We start from the raw sequence: 16,689 nt of genomic DNA on the forward strand, positions 1-16,689 counted from the left end.
ATGAATGTAAATATTAAATGTATTTTATTGTTGAATTTCACTTTGATGAAATATTGAAATTAAATGGAGCAGTATTAAACTCCAAATGAATGGTTTTATTAAGACTTGTACAATACGATATTACAGTTTCTACACAAATCTGTAGATGAACACGAACATGACAAAAGCAAAACTGTACATTGTCACTAGTATACTGTAAACGATGGCATCATGCATCATATTGACTCTGTGCTCATGGAGCTAGCAGAGATTTAAAAACGCGTCTGATCCACCAGTTGATTAGAATAATCAATAATTGTAGTCAATAATCATCTGCACTGCTCTTAGTTATGCTTTTAGCAGGTTGGAATATTAGCAGAATAAGAGAAAGTTTTCCCTCTAGTTTCCCTCAGTCTCAGTCTCTCTCAGTCTCAGTCTCACGGTCTGTCTCTCTCTCAGTCTCAGTCTCACAGTCTGTCTCTCTCTCTGTCTCTCTCTCCGTCACAAAAAAGAAGCACGTTTATTTAGGCATCTGTTTATTATGACATTTACATTATGTGGCATGTTGAGTGTACAAGATGTTACTATAGAAACAACATATGGAAATGAGCACATTAATGAAAGCAAATGAAAAGCAAATTAGTGCTGAAACTACTGCCTATGTGGAACTATGTGGTTATACATAGCTCATAAAAAAATATTGGTAAAATAATATCAGATAAATTTGCCCATATTTAAGATATTTTCATGTGCAAAGCAGCACAATGATGAGAGAAAGAAGAATGCATGAATGTCTACTAACAGTTGCTACATTAGTGGCAGTCGTTCATTTAATAGCTATATAAAAATATACAAAATAAAAAAAGATCACACCACTTGAAAATGATTCAGGATTTGGTTCTAGCGACTGGGCAATACATTTACAGGGAGCTGATTAAACATGAGAAGGTTTTAGGGTAATTCCAGCTTAAAATATAAACTGGATTTTCAAAGGAAGTTCAACAAAAACTATTTAAAACAATTATTTTTAAAAAAAATATTCTTTTCTTAAGCTACATACAAACAAAACCTGAGATGATGTGTTATGTCTCTATACTCTAACACTACACTAAATTTTTCAAAGTCTGGATATGAAAATTCAGTCAGCATCCAGAATGTTGCTGAAATATACCTGAGGTCAATATGAGGACTGAGGGTGCAAACTAGACATCAGGGGTTTAGCTGAACTGGCACGACTTAGCCCCATAAATCTTCAGTTCGTCCAAACTTGTAGACCAGAGAGCTGCAGAAACGAGAGACAGAGGTTCATTAGCACCATTGCATTTTTCTTCAAATACACTTTGAACTGATACTGTTCACTCGCCGTCCATTTTATTATTTAAATCAGCCAATCGTGTGACAGCAGCACAATACATCAGGTCATGCAGACACAGCTCAGGAGCTGGAGTTAATATTCACGTCTGACATTATAATGGGGGGAAAGTGCGATGTGAGTGACTCCGATCGAGGCATTTTTGTTAATGTCATTCGCACAAAACGAGGAAATGGTCCAGATGAAGTGTGATTACATTTGACCTACAGTTTCTCAGTTCCTCTCAGATCACTGGATAATCAAGGGACTGACACAGGACCAACCGTGAGCAGTGTGGGTTTTTCAGCTGCAAATGCAATGCTGCTAGATTAAGGAGCCTCCCTCTAACAGCAATGCTGTGGTCAGGAGCAGACACTGATGAAGGCTACTGGATGACAGATACATACTTGTCAGAGAAAAATAATGAGCTCTCTGTCTCCAACTGTAGATCGACAGAGATGATAGGACTGTTTACTAAAGAGTAAATAAACACAGTGCACCCCTCACCAGTGATTTTACGGCTAGAGGTGGACAGACACATTGGGCACAGTAACGGACAGTGAAGTACCTGCAAAGTGCAAGTTAATGCAGCAGTGAGGTAAGTGTTCCAAATAAATTTAGAATCTGCAAAGCAATCCAGTGGTGTGAGTGGAAGAGGGATCATATAAGCCACTGTTGTATAAAAGGCACGCATGCATAAGGTCTCTCAGTTTAATCAAGCAGACAGCTAAATGAGGTAAACTGAGACTGTGGGAGTTCAGCTAATTTCAGTCCATGCAGGCTCTTTAAATAATCTGCACTCTACCCCGGTCAGTGCTGCAGTGGATCTGAAACCTCTCCCTGGAACACAGAGTGGTAAAACACCCTGAAAAAGATGCCAGTCTGTGAAAGGGCACCACACACACACAGGTCAGAGAAATTTAGTGTAGCCAATCCAGCTTTTTGACTTTTTTTATTTTTATAATTTAATTATAATTAATATAATAATTTTAATAATAAATTTAATATAATTATACTCCCTAAATCACACGAAGCTTCTGGCTGGAATATTAACGCATGCTTCCTGAGACATGTGAAACCAGCCGAATGTCTTTTATAAATGCTGCTCACACTGCATCACAGGGCAACATGGCATCTCAGAAAAAAAAAATACTATGTGGCCTTTTTTGGGAATAGATCACAGTCGTCTGTGAGCTTCTGCATGCAAAAAAAAAACAAAAAAAAACATGAGACCAGGAGACTGTCGCTGTGATTTACAGGAGAGAGAGAGAGAGAATTCTGTTCCTCCCTCTTACATTTATGTTTAACACGTGCAAATTACTGTGGAAGCAGAGGCTTGTGACTGCAGAGTTCAGTGGCGCAGAATGACATTAATGACACAGCCTTAAAAACACTTGAGTTGTGCTTTAGGTCACTGTCCAGTGACACTTTAGAGTAACCCTTAATAGGCAGTTGAGGGATAATTAAAACAGTCATCTGGTGGACAGTTTAGCAGGTAGTTTAAACTGTGGGTTGCCAGGTTTCACAAAGAAATATCCAGAACCAACTACTTTTTTAGTCACAGCAATGACCACAAAAAAAATAAGTAATTGAAAATGTTTTACCTACCCTTTTTCAGAACTACACCGCTCAAAAAATGAAGAGAACACTTACTCATCAAAAGTATAACACCAAAGAAATTAAACGTCAGGGATATCAATCTGTCCAGGTAGGAAACAGAAGTCATTGGGCATCAGTTCTACCTACTTTGGTGCAAAGAAAAGTGACAGCAGGTCTAGTGGAGAAAGCAACAGCAAGACATCTCCCAAAAAGGGAATTTTGCAGGTCATGGCCAGAGACAGTTGATCTCTACTTATCCTTCCTTCCTGATGTGTCTCGTTTTGTGTTTTGTTAAGAGTTCTTGACAATACTTGTAGCATGACGCAGTTCCTGCAACCCAGTCAGGTTGCACAGGTGGTCCAGCTCCTCCAGGATGGATCCATACATGTGTCTCCTAGCCCAGTTTCATACAGGCATGGAGGAGATACCAGGAGACCATTACATGAGGAGAGCTAGACAGGGCTGTAGAAGGGCAACAATCTAGCAGCAACACCGGTATCTGCTCTTTTGTGCAAGAGGGAACAAGAGAAGTACTGCCAGAGCACTACAAAATGACCTCGGGGCAGTATATACGAATTTCACTGTGACAAGAAAGGCTTCTTCTAAAAAGGCTTGTTCAATTCCCACCTCATCTGGAAGTGCAGGCAGTTTCTGGATGATGAAGGCATTGATGTCACTGACTGGCCCAGTCGCGTTCTTCAGATCCGAATCCAACTGAGATCCTCTGGGATGTCATGTATCAGAGCATCCGAAGCCGCCGAGTAGCACCGTGGACAGTCCAGGAGCTTACTGATGCCTTGATTTAGGTCTTAGAGGAGATCCACGAAGACACCATCCAACATCTCATCAGGAGTGCAGACAGACATGTGGGAGCCATACAAGCCTTACATGACTTACATAAGTTGCTGTGACGAAATTCATGCAAGTTGAATCAGTCTGAATTTATTATTTTTTTACTTTACATTTGCATTACATTTCAGTGTGATTTCGAATCCAGCTCTCAGTGGACTGATGAAATTGGGTTTCCATTGACCACATCGTCACATCATTCTGTTCTGAACAAACTAGACAATGTATACAAGTAAAGATTTTCAACTCCTTCATCGATCCCTTCATCATTCTTGAGGAATGTACATACAGCAGAAAATGATAGATGATGACCATAAATGATTTCAACAATCTTATGAACAGGCATCACATGCAATTTCCCCCTTAATATCCTTCACTTGTATAGGCTACTACTGAGGGTTAATTTTCCCTTGCTGCATTGTGTTCATCACACTGCTGGCCTGACTGCTGCTTCAGCTTTCTAAATGTAAGTGAATTCGTTTTCAGTCAGATCCATGAGGCATCTAAATCTGTATCTATTTATAAGGTGTGAAAATTCATTTGCAAGCACACCCACCTGAAAAATATTAACAAGTTCTGGAAGAACACACACAGTCCAGGATACACAGGAAGTCCTGAGAGAAGAAGAGACACTTTTAAGCACTTCTATTTATTTATGAATAAAAACAGTTGCTGCAGGCTGCATAAGTATCATAGTATAATTGTTTTGTGATAATAGTGCATTATTATTATAATATTTTTTTGTTTTGGTATATACTAATGAATAGACAGCTTTGTGTCAAACTCCTGAGCCTGCGATCAGTTAATGACCGATGCTTGGTCCTGCTTACTCAGTGAGGTCCCTTTCCAGAACCTTCAGTCTGACTGTCCCTCAGCGGTGGAATGGACTTCCAACCTCAATCCACACAGCAGAGTCCATCACTATTGACTCTTAAACCGTGACTCTGTGCACTTTGCTGCTCTAGCACACAGTCTTGTATGCTAGCACTCATAATATTGTCCTCTGTATTTCCTGTGTGCTCTTCTATATCCTCAGTTGTAGGTCACTTTGGATAAATGTGAATGTGTAATGGAAGAAACTCACCTGGTGCAACATAAGCTGCTAACAAGATCCAGATTGAGGCGATGAGAGAGGCGAACATGACCAGGAAGCCGATGAAGAGCCAAACACGAGCACCTGAGAGGTGGTCAAAGGGACAAATAAACAAACAATGACCTTCAATCAGCAAATTCAGAATATGTGTAAGCCTTGCAAGTGAGCCGTTTAAAGCAGCTGTGGTTCAAACAGTGAGAGAAAAGAGACAGGTGAGGAACTGATCCTTATTCATCACCACCGGGTAGACTTTAGTGCACACTAACTAATCGCCACTTCAGAAAACTGCAGCATGGCATCAAAACGAGCCGCAAATGAGGAAACATCATCTAATTTACATTAAAATCACTCTCTAAACTGTGCAGGTGTTTGCGATGAGGAAAACATTCAGCAGACTGGGAAGACCTCAGATTCAGTAAAGTGGAGTTAGAGATACTTATGTCAGATTTTTCTTTTTTTTTTTTATATATAAAGCTACAACAATTAATCAACAATTACTGAATAATTTCAGAGGAGGAAAGGATGCTCCTAAGAGTTTGTCTTTTGTAATCTTTTATTTTTTACTATAATTAATGTACAGCGATCAGCCATAACATTATGACCACTGCCAGGTGAAGTGAATAACACTGAGCATCTCCTCATCAAGGCACCTGTTAGTGGGTGGGATATATTAGGCAGCAAGTGAACATTTTGTCCTCAACGTTGACGTGTTAGAAGCAGGAAAAATGGACAAGTGTAAAGATTTGAGTGAGTTTGATGAAGGGCCAAATTGTGATGGCTAGACCACTGGATCAGAGCATCTCCAAAACTGCAGCTCTTGTGGGGTGTTCCCGGTCTGCAGTGGTCAGGATCTATCAAAAATATCCTGCAAGTTGATCTGCTGCTAACATCTTGGTGCCAGATACAACAGCACACCTTCGGGGATCTAGTGGAGTCAATGCCATGACAGGTCAGGGCTGTTTTGGCAGCAAAAGGGGGGCCAAGACAATATTAGGCAGGTGGTCATAATGTTATGGCTGATCGGTGTAAACACGTGTGTAGACAGTTAAACAAGTGTGAAATACAGATATTTTAGTTAGTTTAGTTTCCCAGTATGCACCAGCGAGTTTCTCAGTGTTATCTACTATTTTATTATTATCATTCGTTATACAACTCTACTCACTATACTTGCTATAATTATTGATGTTCATTTTTTATTACTCAAAATAAGACTGGGTCGTTGACCGGAAGATTGGGGGTTCAAGCCCCAGCACCACCAAGTGGCCACTGTTGGGCCCTTGAGCAAGGCCCTTAACCCTCTCTGCTTCAGGAGTGCTGTATCATGGCTGACCCTGTGCTCTGACCCCACCCTCCAAGGATGGGATATGCAAAGAAGAAATTTCACTGCGCAGTAATGTATATGTGACAAAAAGGCTATTTCTGTATGTGGAAATGACATGCTTCAACTGTCATCAGATATTTGGATCTAAAAAAAGATGTCTTTTTTCTTAAACTGTAGTAATAAAAATAACAAAATACTTGAGAGGGAAAAAAATGTTTCTTTCACTGCATTTAAACACAACATTATCTCTCTGTATGATATACATAAGCATATAATTTATTTTGAGAATTTATACATATTTTATAACCCCCTGGTGTTTTTTTGGTGGATCTGTGTGTTCTATAGAAGTCTTTTCTTAAGATCACAGTCAAGAAGCATTTCAGAGAAAAAGGTGAATTCATTTTGAACATTTGACTAGATGAAGTCTCATTTGCATGCATAAATGTAGATTTTTTAAAAACCTTCCAATAAAAAAAAAAAGTCTGTAAGAACATCCACAAACGACTGCAATCAATCAAATGTGGCGTCTATTGGTTTGAATAGGCGGTAACACTATTGTGCTGAAATTCACTGGAGCCAGACGTCACTTTGATCACACATATACCATGCAGTGAACGTGACTTTTTTTTTTTAAAAAAACTAATCGACTTGACCGTGTGCAGCTTGTGTGATGAATAAGATCCACTGAGAGCGAGCTGACATGAAGCATCTATTCCTGATGTAATGAAAAGCCTCGGTACTGCTTAATTAAAGCAAACAATTCACCATGTAGCTAATGTCCTCGCTAATGATACGTTCAGTCCTGCCTCGTATCCCAACACTGGTAAAAGTAGGTCAACGTTTCAGAAAAACAGGATCGTTTAATGGCTCGTCAGAGTGAATCCTGGGGTGCTGATAAATGCAGACTCGTTTCCTTAGTAACTGCTCGGATCTTACGTTCAGCTTCATTTAAAGCTCATTTTACTCAAAATTTCAACAAATATCAAAAAGATTACCTCAGTTTATCTAAGCTGCATGCTGTAGTCACTTACACATGACGCAATATTCAGGGAGTTGGTCATTCATCTGGTTCAGCCACCCAAAAACATAAGCAATATTACCAATACGAAGTGTATGTAAACTGTATGGCTGCTTACAAAGAACTGACCAAAAAGTCAAGCATTCCATGGCAAGGCTCCTCACAGGAAGTTGTGCCACCAAGCTTGGACTTAAAATAGAACAGACCACCCACACCACCAATCTGTCCACAAAAAAACACCCCAACAATCACCTAGATTTTGAAGGTTCCACTCTGTCTATCACTCTGTCTCTCATTCTAAACATGTCTTTTATGTTTGTGTGTGAGATGTGTGTATATATTTTTTAATATATATATCACACATATACACAGGGGTTGGACAATGAAACGCCTGGTTTTAGACCACAATGAAACGCCTGGTTTTAGACCACAATAATTCATTAGTATGGTGTAGGGCCTCCTTTTGCAGCCAATACAGCATCAATTCGTCTTGGGAATGACAGATACAAGTCCTGCACAGTGGCCAGAGGGATTTTGAGCCATTCTTCTTGCAGAATAGTGGCCAGGTCACTACGTGATGCTGGTGGAGGAAAACGTTTCCTGACTCGCTCCTCCAAAACACCCCAAAGTGGCACAATAATATTTAGATCCGGTGACTGTGCAGGCCATGGGAGATGTTCAACTTCACTTTCATGTTCATCAACCCACTCTGTCACCAGTCTTGCTGTGTGTACTGGTGCATTATCATCCTGATACACGGCACCGCCTTCAGGATACAATGTTTGAACCATTGGGTGCACATGGTCCTCCAGAATGGTTCAGTAGTCCTTGGCAGTGACGCGCCCATCTAGCACAAGTATTGGGCCTAGGGAATGCCATGATATTGCAGCCCAAACCATCACTGATCCACCCCATGCTTCACTCTGGGCATGCAACAGTCTGGGTGGTACGCTTCTTTGGGGCTTCTCCACACCGTAACTCTCCCGGATGTGGGAAAGACAGTGAAGGTGGACTCATCAGAGAACAATACATGTTTCATATTGTCCACAGCCCAAGATTTTCGCTGCTGGCACCATTGAAACCGACGTCTGGCATTGGCACGAGTGACCAAAGGTTTGGGTATAGCAGCCCGGCCATGTACATTGACCCTGTGGAGCTCCCGACGGACAGTTTTGGTGGAAACAGGAGAGTCGAGGTGCACATTTAATTCTGTAGTGAGTTGGGCAGCTGTGGTTTTATGTTTTTTGGATACAATCCGGGTTAGCACCCGGACATCCCTTTCAGACGGCTTCCTCTTGTGTCCACAGTTACTCCTGTTGGATGTGGTTTGTCCTTCTTGGTGGTATGCTGACATTACCCTGGATACCATGGCTCTTGATACATCACAAAGACTTGCTGTCTTAGTCACGGATGCGCCAGCGAGACGTGCACCAACAATTTGTCCTCTTTTGAACTCCGATATGTCACCCATAATGTTGTGTGCATTGCAATATTTTAAGCAAAACTGTGCTATTACTCTGCTAATTAAACCTTCACACTCTGCTCTTACTGGTGGAATGTGCAATCAATGAAGATTGGCCACCAGGCTGGTCAAATTTAGCCATGAAACCTCCAACACTAAATTGGCCAGTGTTTCAGTTTCATTGTCCAACCCCTGTATACATACACACACATATTTTCAGTACAGTTTACAAACATTACAGTTAAAATAAATGAATACAACATTTTCCGAATCCTTCCAAAAACGCAAGACTAACATCTGCTGACAAAAAACCTTAACATATCAACAATTACACATTTTTAAATATCTGTTTATTTGGCATGTTCATTCTCCATGTATAAGTGGTTACTACAGTCACACTGAAGTAGGTACATTATTATAAACTTCGCAGCTTAAACAACGGTCCTGTTATGGAAAACCAATCGATACCTTCTGACCAATCAAAATACAGAACTCAACAATGCATTATTAAAATGGTTACACCGTACCTGTCTGTCCGAGGCAGCCCTCTCCGTACGTGTCCCCACGGATATGAGCATTAGACACAGCATTAATCCTGCAACACACACACACACACACACACACACACACAGAACCCTGTGGTATAAATAGCTGCACCAGCATAGGAAGTCACATCAAAACATCCAAAAGGCTTTCATGTTAATGTGGCCTTTTGTACAGTATGAACACAAAGCTTTTTTTTGTGCGAGTTGTATTTATACCTCATATGTTTTTGTAAACAGAAACACTTCTGCTGTACTGTGCTGTGTCTACATACAGGGGAAACACCAGAGCATGGCTAGCCATTTGCCAAAATTTGACCTTGATTAAAACATGATAAAGAATTCCTGAAGATGTTAATAAGCACAGAAAGCATCACACTATCTTTGCTCATACAGTGGTAGCTCCTGATCATGGTAACACGTATTTAATCCTGTGCAAGAAATCACAGAAATAACTGCTTCATGTAGCGCCTACGCTTACACGCATGAGTCACATCTGATGCAAGTCGCAGCTCCATATTCAAGGTGCAAGCCATATAATTGCCAAATGTTTTCGATCGGCAGCATCCAGTCGTGTACACAAAGGACTTGTGTGGGAGCGGGTTTCCATCCCAATCAAGCAGGAGCCACATCTGGTTCCACATGTTTAAGCAGGAGATCTTGGCTTTTGGGAGACTCGCGTGTGGCTTCTGCTCGCTCTTCTATGTAACAATATGTACACTGGGTCTATAAGACCACAACAATGACTTGGCATTTATTTATTATGCAAAGTTTTTGATTTTTTAACACATAAAAGATGTTTAAGATTTTGAATATTTAATATTGAAGGAGCAGGAAGTGGTACGAGTGTCTCCTCAAACATGCGTCACCTCCTGCTTCCACAAGCAAATGCACAAATAAATGAACATGAGGAGTCAAACGGAGACACAATGACACCATGTGACTGTCAGGTCTGTAGTTAAGAGAGTGAGGAATTTGGAGTCTGGACATCCTGCAACCAAACTTTAAACTTTATTCAAATGATGACCAGAAAATGATGTTTCAGGCCTGGAAAAGATTCAGTTTACAGTGTTGCTTCATTGGGCATCATGGTTTTGAGACAGAAACCTTTGAGTTGTCTAGCGTGTCCAGATTTTCGCCTGTTTGAGTACGAATACTGACCTAATTATTTTCCTCATGGCGGCAAATAATGTTATTTCTCAGACATAATTTGGGGTCATTCATTTGACCTTATCTTCTTTTTTTCAACCAAAAAAAAAAGTGTTGTCCTCTTCTACTGTGCTGTTTAGTGTGAACAAACTGTGATCCTGTACTCATATGAGGGAGACTCCAGAAATAAAGTGGATTATTACTGGTATGTGAAAAGAACACCTACATGAAAAAAGCCAAAGTAGAGAAAACTCCACAGGTGTGAAAAGCGTGATTTAGATCCTCTGGTTTTGGGTAAATCACAGCGGCATCGATTATAACCCACCATCCTGTAAAAAACTGAGAGAGAGAGAGAGAGAGAGATGTTAATGAAATAACACACACATCTATATATAAAAAAAATATGTGTATGAAAAATTAAATAGAGCACTGCAAAATGACCAGTTTCTCTGGTTTTACTATTTGTAAATTGAGAAAAACCTTTATGCCACTCCTGGTACAGAAATTCAAGCAGCTCAGCTTTGTTATATGGCTTTTGACCATCTTCCTCTTGATCACATTCCAGAGGTTTTCACTGAGCTTCAGGTCTTGAGATTGGGCTGGCCATGACCGAGTCTCCATCCACACATTGACTTGACTGTGTGGCATTGAGCATCGTCCTGCTGGAAAAAAACAATTCTCAGAGTCGGGGAACATTGTCAGAAGGAAGCAAGCTTTCCTCCAGGACAACCTTGGTCCAGTCCTTTACGGTCCAATACTTATGGTCTTTCGTAAACCTCAGCCTGGCCCTTCTTTGCTTCTCATTGATGAAGGGCTTTTTTTCTAGCTTTGCATGACTTGAGCCCAGCCTGGTTTGAACCGTTCTCGCCATGCTCTTCTGTTTGAAATCTTTTTGGAGGTCACTTGATGTCATCTTATGGTTGTTGAATGACATTTGAAAGTTGAGTTGGCGGTCATCCCAGTCAGTGGAGAGTCGTTTTCACCCTCTGACTGTCTGTAGCTTTGCTGCCTCCAATGTCTGCAGCTTGACCTTGTTTTTTGACCTTGGTCTTTGAAATTTTAAGGATGGAAGCAACCTGACACTATGTGCGCACACACACACACTTACTAGAATACCAGCCACGATGGAGGCCACAGTGTTCCTCTTTTCTCCCCACTCGATGCACTCACACTCGGGCCAGCGGAAGTTATCCAGAAACCCGGCCATGTCTGTCTCCGGCCTCCAGCGTCTATACCTCCTGACCTCGGTGTGTTCGGCTCACTCTGGAATAACAGATAGGGGTCATTTTAATCAGACAAATCCGACCTAGACCTCTATTTGACCCATTTTTTTTCAATAGTGCAACTTTAAATCTTTTAAAGAAACTAAACATTTATATTTATAAGAAAATGGAATTCATTCAGTGCTACTTTGAGGAAGGTTGTGCATATGGCGTGATTTAGGATATACTGAAAGTGTATCATGGTATAAAGATTAGTTTGTGATCTCTTAAAAACACACCTGAAAAACGCAGGAATGTTTGGAAGACCACACTATTCCAGATTAAAGGATGTAAGGAGTGCTATAAGAGCGGAACTGTGTTCATACACACACCAATCCATTTTCTACTGCTGCAGCCTGCTGGACTTCCTGTATATCCTGAGTCCAATCAGCGGTTCCATTCACAAACTATACCTAGCCCTTTGTCTGAATTTTTTTTTTTTTGGATTTGTTATTTGGTTTTCGGTTTAGTTATTTTATTTGTTGCACTTCACGGCCACTATGAATCTGGTGAAGATCGGATAAAATGACTAACAATGGAAAAGGTGAGGGAATGTCAGGGTTGTAAATTTACATTTGGTGCTTGGCCCCTTAATATTCCTACATGTCTAGAGGTCACTAAATAAATCAGTCCTATGTCTTTTTCCACTGGAGCACAATGCTGAAACGCGACTCACAGGAGACAGCCAGCCGGATGTGAAATTACTGTGTGCACAGCTATGACGGGAAGACATGACGCAGCAGGGAAATGAAGCAACATGGACTTTTGTGTGTGCTGAAGTGCAAATTCTGTGATCACACATTTACCAGCAAGATGTGCCTCAGCTTCACAAGTCTCAAGTCCTGTGATATTTGACTGAAGGACAGCCGTTTGCTCTTCAAATTGTTTAGCGACATCTTTCATGTTAAAAAGCCAGAATGTCAGGAAACAAACTTAAACCGTCTCTGACTGCAAAACATCTGCTTTGTTGCTCAGTTCAGTCTCACCTTGATCACTGAAAGCCTTCACACATAATTCACCTCAGTAAGATTTTTTTCAGGTTAGTGAAGCATAAAAGCCAGGAGATTATCAGGTACATATCAGAACGTGGAGGGAGGTTACTATCACATGTTTCTGGTGTTTAAAATGCATGATATTTAAAATAAAAAAAAATCATTAAAATAACTCCCTAGGTGCAAAAAATCTGGTGCACATCTATTACTTATACACACACACTACAGAATGCTCTTCTTTATTTTTACTGCATGTTGCTATTATAGAATAATGAGTAACACTATGAAATAACATGTAGAGACGTATTATTACACAGAGTCACACAATTTTAGGTGTTCATTTCAAAACAAACTGACATGCATGCGCGCACACACGATATGACATGACCTGGACATCTGAATCTAAGCAGCCTTCAAAGAGCAACTCCAGCAAATTCCATATAAATGGCTCAAAAAGAAAAAACTAAAAAAAAAAAATGCAGCTTATACCACGAAAGAAAACTGGCAGCAGCAGTAATTACAGGCTTCTGGCATCCGGTGATGCATTTGAACACAGCACTGCAGAAACTGGCTGCAGAAGATGTTCTTTAATACTTACAAACAACTTTCAAGTGGAATTTGGTCATCAAATTATGACATCTATCAGGGGTTAAACCAGTAAAGGCGAGGGTTTCCCAGAAGGCCGCTCTTTAGGTAGAAGATCTGCCCTGCTGTGCTCTGAGAAGACACTCCACTGAAGAGCTGGCAGGTAGAAAATTAGAGGGTTTACTTGTATCCTGCTCACTCCACAGCACAAAGCATCAACCTGACTCTCTAAACACTGCAAACCCATTTAAACTCACGCTGATCTGTATGCCGTGTATCCGATGCTGAGGATAGAACCACAGCTGTTTTCATGATCAGGTCTCAATCATAAGACATTTGATGGCTTTGGCAGGAAGGAATTAGATCCATCATGAATTCAAAAATAATGATGATGCTCATACAAGTTGCTCAAAAGCTCCTGGTGATGCAACTCCACTTGACTGTTTACAGATGAGGATGTGGTTTCCTTCTCCAGGTTTCTTCCTCATATTGTCTCAGGGAGATTTTCCTCTCCGCCGTCACCTCTGACTTGATCATTAAGGGATATATTTAAATTTATCATTTTAAACTTTTGTCATTTTTATTTTGAAATGTACAGATTTCTTTAAAGCTACTTGGATTAATGGTTAAGATCATTAATCTGTGCTGATATTTCCTTCAACACAACATTTTACTCCATCCAGATCGTTACACCGAAATCGTACACTTAGTGCACTTACGACAGACTGTCGGTCAGACTTTGTGTTGCCATGGCAACATGCAGAACTCTATCCGGGGTTAATGGGAATGATTTTTGTTGAGGAAGCAGAAATAAAGCGGATAGTTGGACGGATATCTTGTCAGAAATGTCAGTTCCTCGGTTGTAATTTCTTCAGCTTGAAGATCTACGATCGCTCAGGATGGTCCAGCTTGGAGATCACAGAGACCAGGCTTCGGACACAAACTGCAGTTGATAGCTTCAACATGACAGACTTATGCTGTCACTAGATTGAATCTTCTAGTTACACAGCTGCACGTTTGGACCATATAGTGCACAGTTATAGAAGGGAAATGATTTATAATCTCACTGTCCAGTGTCACTCAGACGAGGCTGAGGTTCCTTTTGAGTCTGGTTCCTCTTAAGGTTTCTTCCTCATATCATCTCAGGGAGTTGACCGCCATCACCATCCGGCTTGCTCAATACGTGATACATTTATAATTAATATCCTGAATTGATATCTTTCTAAAGCTGATATATTTGTGACAATGTTGTTAAAAGCTATACAAATAAAATAGTAGTAAATTTGTTATTTGAATCATTTCAGGCACCAAACAATAATGTTTACGCTGCCATGAAATACATTATAGAATTACTCTTTAGATTATAAATCTGCTTTCTGTTTGCAGTGAACACCAGCAGCAACTTCACCGGCTCTCTTGTCCCTCTGTGTGTGTAATGTAGCTACCGTTCAGACAGGAAGAAGGAAAGTGCATCATCTGAACGTTCTAACCCGGTTTCTAAACACTAAAGGTTGTAACTTAACAGCACATGCACTTAAACAATTTCTGTTTTTTTTATCCGACAGAAACATCCTACTGTATTAGAATCTCAGCGCCTATAGAGATTTAGTGTTAGTTTAACAGAACATGCTGACTGTGTAAAAGAGTCGGAGCTGGACACCTGTATTGTACTGATACTGTAGCACTGTGATTTGCTGTCAGTATGAAATAAATACATTACAAACTAAAACGTGTAAAAATGCTGTGTGTTAATATCATATTGTTAAGTATGTATCAAGATGCATTTCATACAGTATATTTCCAAAAGTTTTGGGACACCCCTTCAAATCACTGAGTTTCGGTGACGTTTTTCAGGGGTTGGGCTTGGCCCGTTCCAGTGAAAGGAACTCTTAATGCTTCAAATTCATACCAAGACATTTTGGACAATTTCATGCTCCCAACATTGTGGGAACAGTTTGGGGATGACCCCTTCCTGTTCCAACATGACTGTACACCAGTGCACAAAGCAAGGTCCATAAAGACATGGATGAGTGAGTTTGGTGTGGAGGAACTTGACTGGCCTGCACAGAGTCCTGACCTCAACCTGATGGAACACCTTTGGGATGAATTAGAGCAGAGACTGTGAGCCAGGCCTAAACTGGGACGTCTGCCTTTACATGCACATGAATGTAATATGGAGTTGCCCCGCCCTTTGCAGCCATAACAGCTTCAACTCTTCTGGGAAGACATTCCACAAGGTTTAGGAGTGTGATTTTTGACCATTCCTCTAGAAGCGCATTTGTGAGGTCAGACACTGATGTTGGATGAGAAGGTCTGGCTCGCAGTCTCCACTCTAATTCATCCCAAAGGTGTTCCATCAGGTTGAGGTCAGGACTCTTTGCAGGTCAGTCAAGTTTCTCCACGCCATTTGATTTGGAGGGTGTCCCAATATAGTGCATCATGACTTTAGTGGATCATCTATTATACACATGATTCAGACAGGTAAAATCTGGTCACAGTCCATCACCATGGGAAAACTAAAGAACCAAACAACTCGAGATGAAGCAAACAAATGTCTGATGACCTTCACAAATCAGATAAAGAATATAATGTATGGCTGTATTTTAACAATAACAGTTAAAATATAGCCAAATCCCAGAGGTGCACAAATCATTATTATTTTATTACCTAGCAAATAAATAAACACTCCAATAAACTCACATAACATCCCAGGTCATGAGCTGAGATCAGTCGTGTAATGCAGTGTGTTCACTGGCAGCTGATTTAGTGCCGACGCGATCAATGAAGGCTGACGAAAGTTCTGGCAGTGTGAGAACTATCTGGTAAAAACCTCAGCGTGTGAGCGCCACTGTGACTGTCGAAAGCCACAGATGTGAGAACAGCAGAGCATTACACAAAACTCACTGTACAGCCACTAATACTGCAGAGACACAATAATGAAACAAATGCTTGTCTTTAATTGCAGGTTTAGGGGTTAGAGGATCATCGTCATGTAATTTGACTCACATCTGCAAGAATGTTCAAGAATTCAGGCAACACTGTACATCTCAAGCTCTTCTGTCATCACCAAAATTACTGAAGGCAGTGTGTTTCAGGGCCTGATGTGATACTGAGGGGTTGATCGGAGTAACTCTGCAGAGCTGGGGATGGTGCAGTTACTCGATCTCAATGCTGAATTCGCAGGAAGTATACTTCCTGAATGGCAGAAGAACGACTCTTGGGTGTAAGGAACATGACTTTAGTAGTTCACAGTGGAATTGAGGGCAGATTCATGGTATTTGAGGTCACAGCGGCACACACACTCTGAGGGTTTTAACCAGATAGTTCTCACACTGACAGAACTTTGGTCAGCCGTCATCGGCACTAAATCAGCTGCCAGTGAACACGGCTGATCTCAGCTCATGACCTGGGATATTATGTGAGTTTATTGGAGCGTTTATTTATTTTCCAATAAGACAGAGAGAGAAATGCTTCAGTGGAGTTCAGG

The 16,689-nt window shown here is 40.7% G+C and overlaps 1 protein-coding gene across 2 annotated transcripts in view; it reads right to left on the reverse strand.

The window, feature by feature from the left end:
• Nucleotides 1–7: 7 nt before the first annotated feature.
• The window catches only part of LOC131354278 (transmembrane protein 50B), a 17,679-nt gene continuing 997 nt past the window's right edge, over nucleotides 8–16,689 (reverse strand). The window contains exons 2-8 of one of the 2 annotated variants that reach the window (XM_058391737.1): nucleotides 13,216–13,358; nucleotides 11,472–11,626; nucleotides 10,590–10,702; nucleotides 9,200–9,267; nucleotides 4,863–4,955; nucleotides 4,335–4,392; nucleotides 8–1,261 (exon numbers count right to left, since the gene is read on the reverse strand). In XM_058391737.1, the coding sequence (XP_058247720.1) occupies nucleotides 1,216–1,261; nucleotides 4,335–4,392; nucleotides 4,863–4,955; nucleotides 9,200–9,267; nucleotides 10,590–10,702; nucleotides 11,472–11,570 (477 nt within the window). In that variant the 5' untranslated portion in view covers nucleotides 11,571–11,626; nucleotides 13,216–13,358 and the 3' untranslated portion in view covers nucleotides 8–1,215. The remainder of the gene's footprint in view (nucleotides 1,262–4,334; nucleotides 4,393–4,862; nucleotides 4,956–9,199; nucleotides 9,268–10,589; nucleotides 10,703–11,471; nucleotides 11,627–13,215; nucleotides 13,359–16,689) is intronic. The other variant, XM_058391736.1, reaches the window with a different exon arrangement.

This window comes from Hemibagrus wyckioides, linkage group LG06, assembly GCF_019097595.1.
Source record: "Hemibagrus wyckioides isolate EC202008001 linkage group LG06, SWU_Hwy_1.0, whole genome shotgun sequence".
Lineage (NCBI taxonomy): Eukaryota > Metazoa > Chordata > Actinopteri > Siluriformes > Bagridae > Hemibagrus > Hemibagrus wyckioides.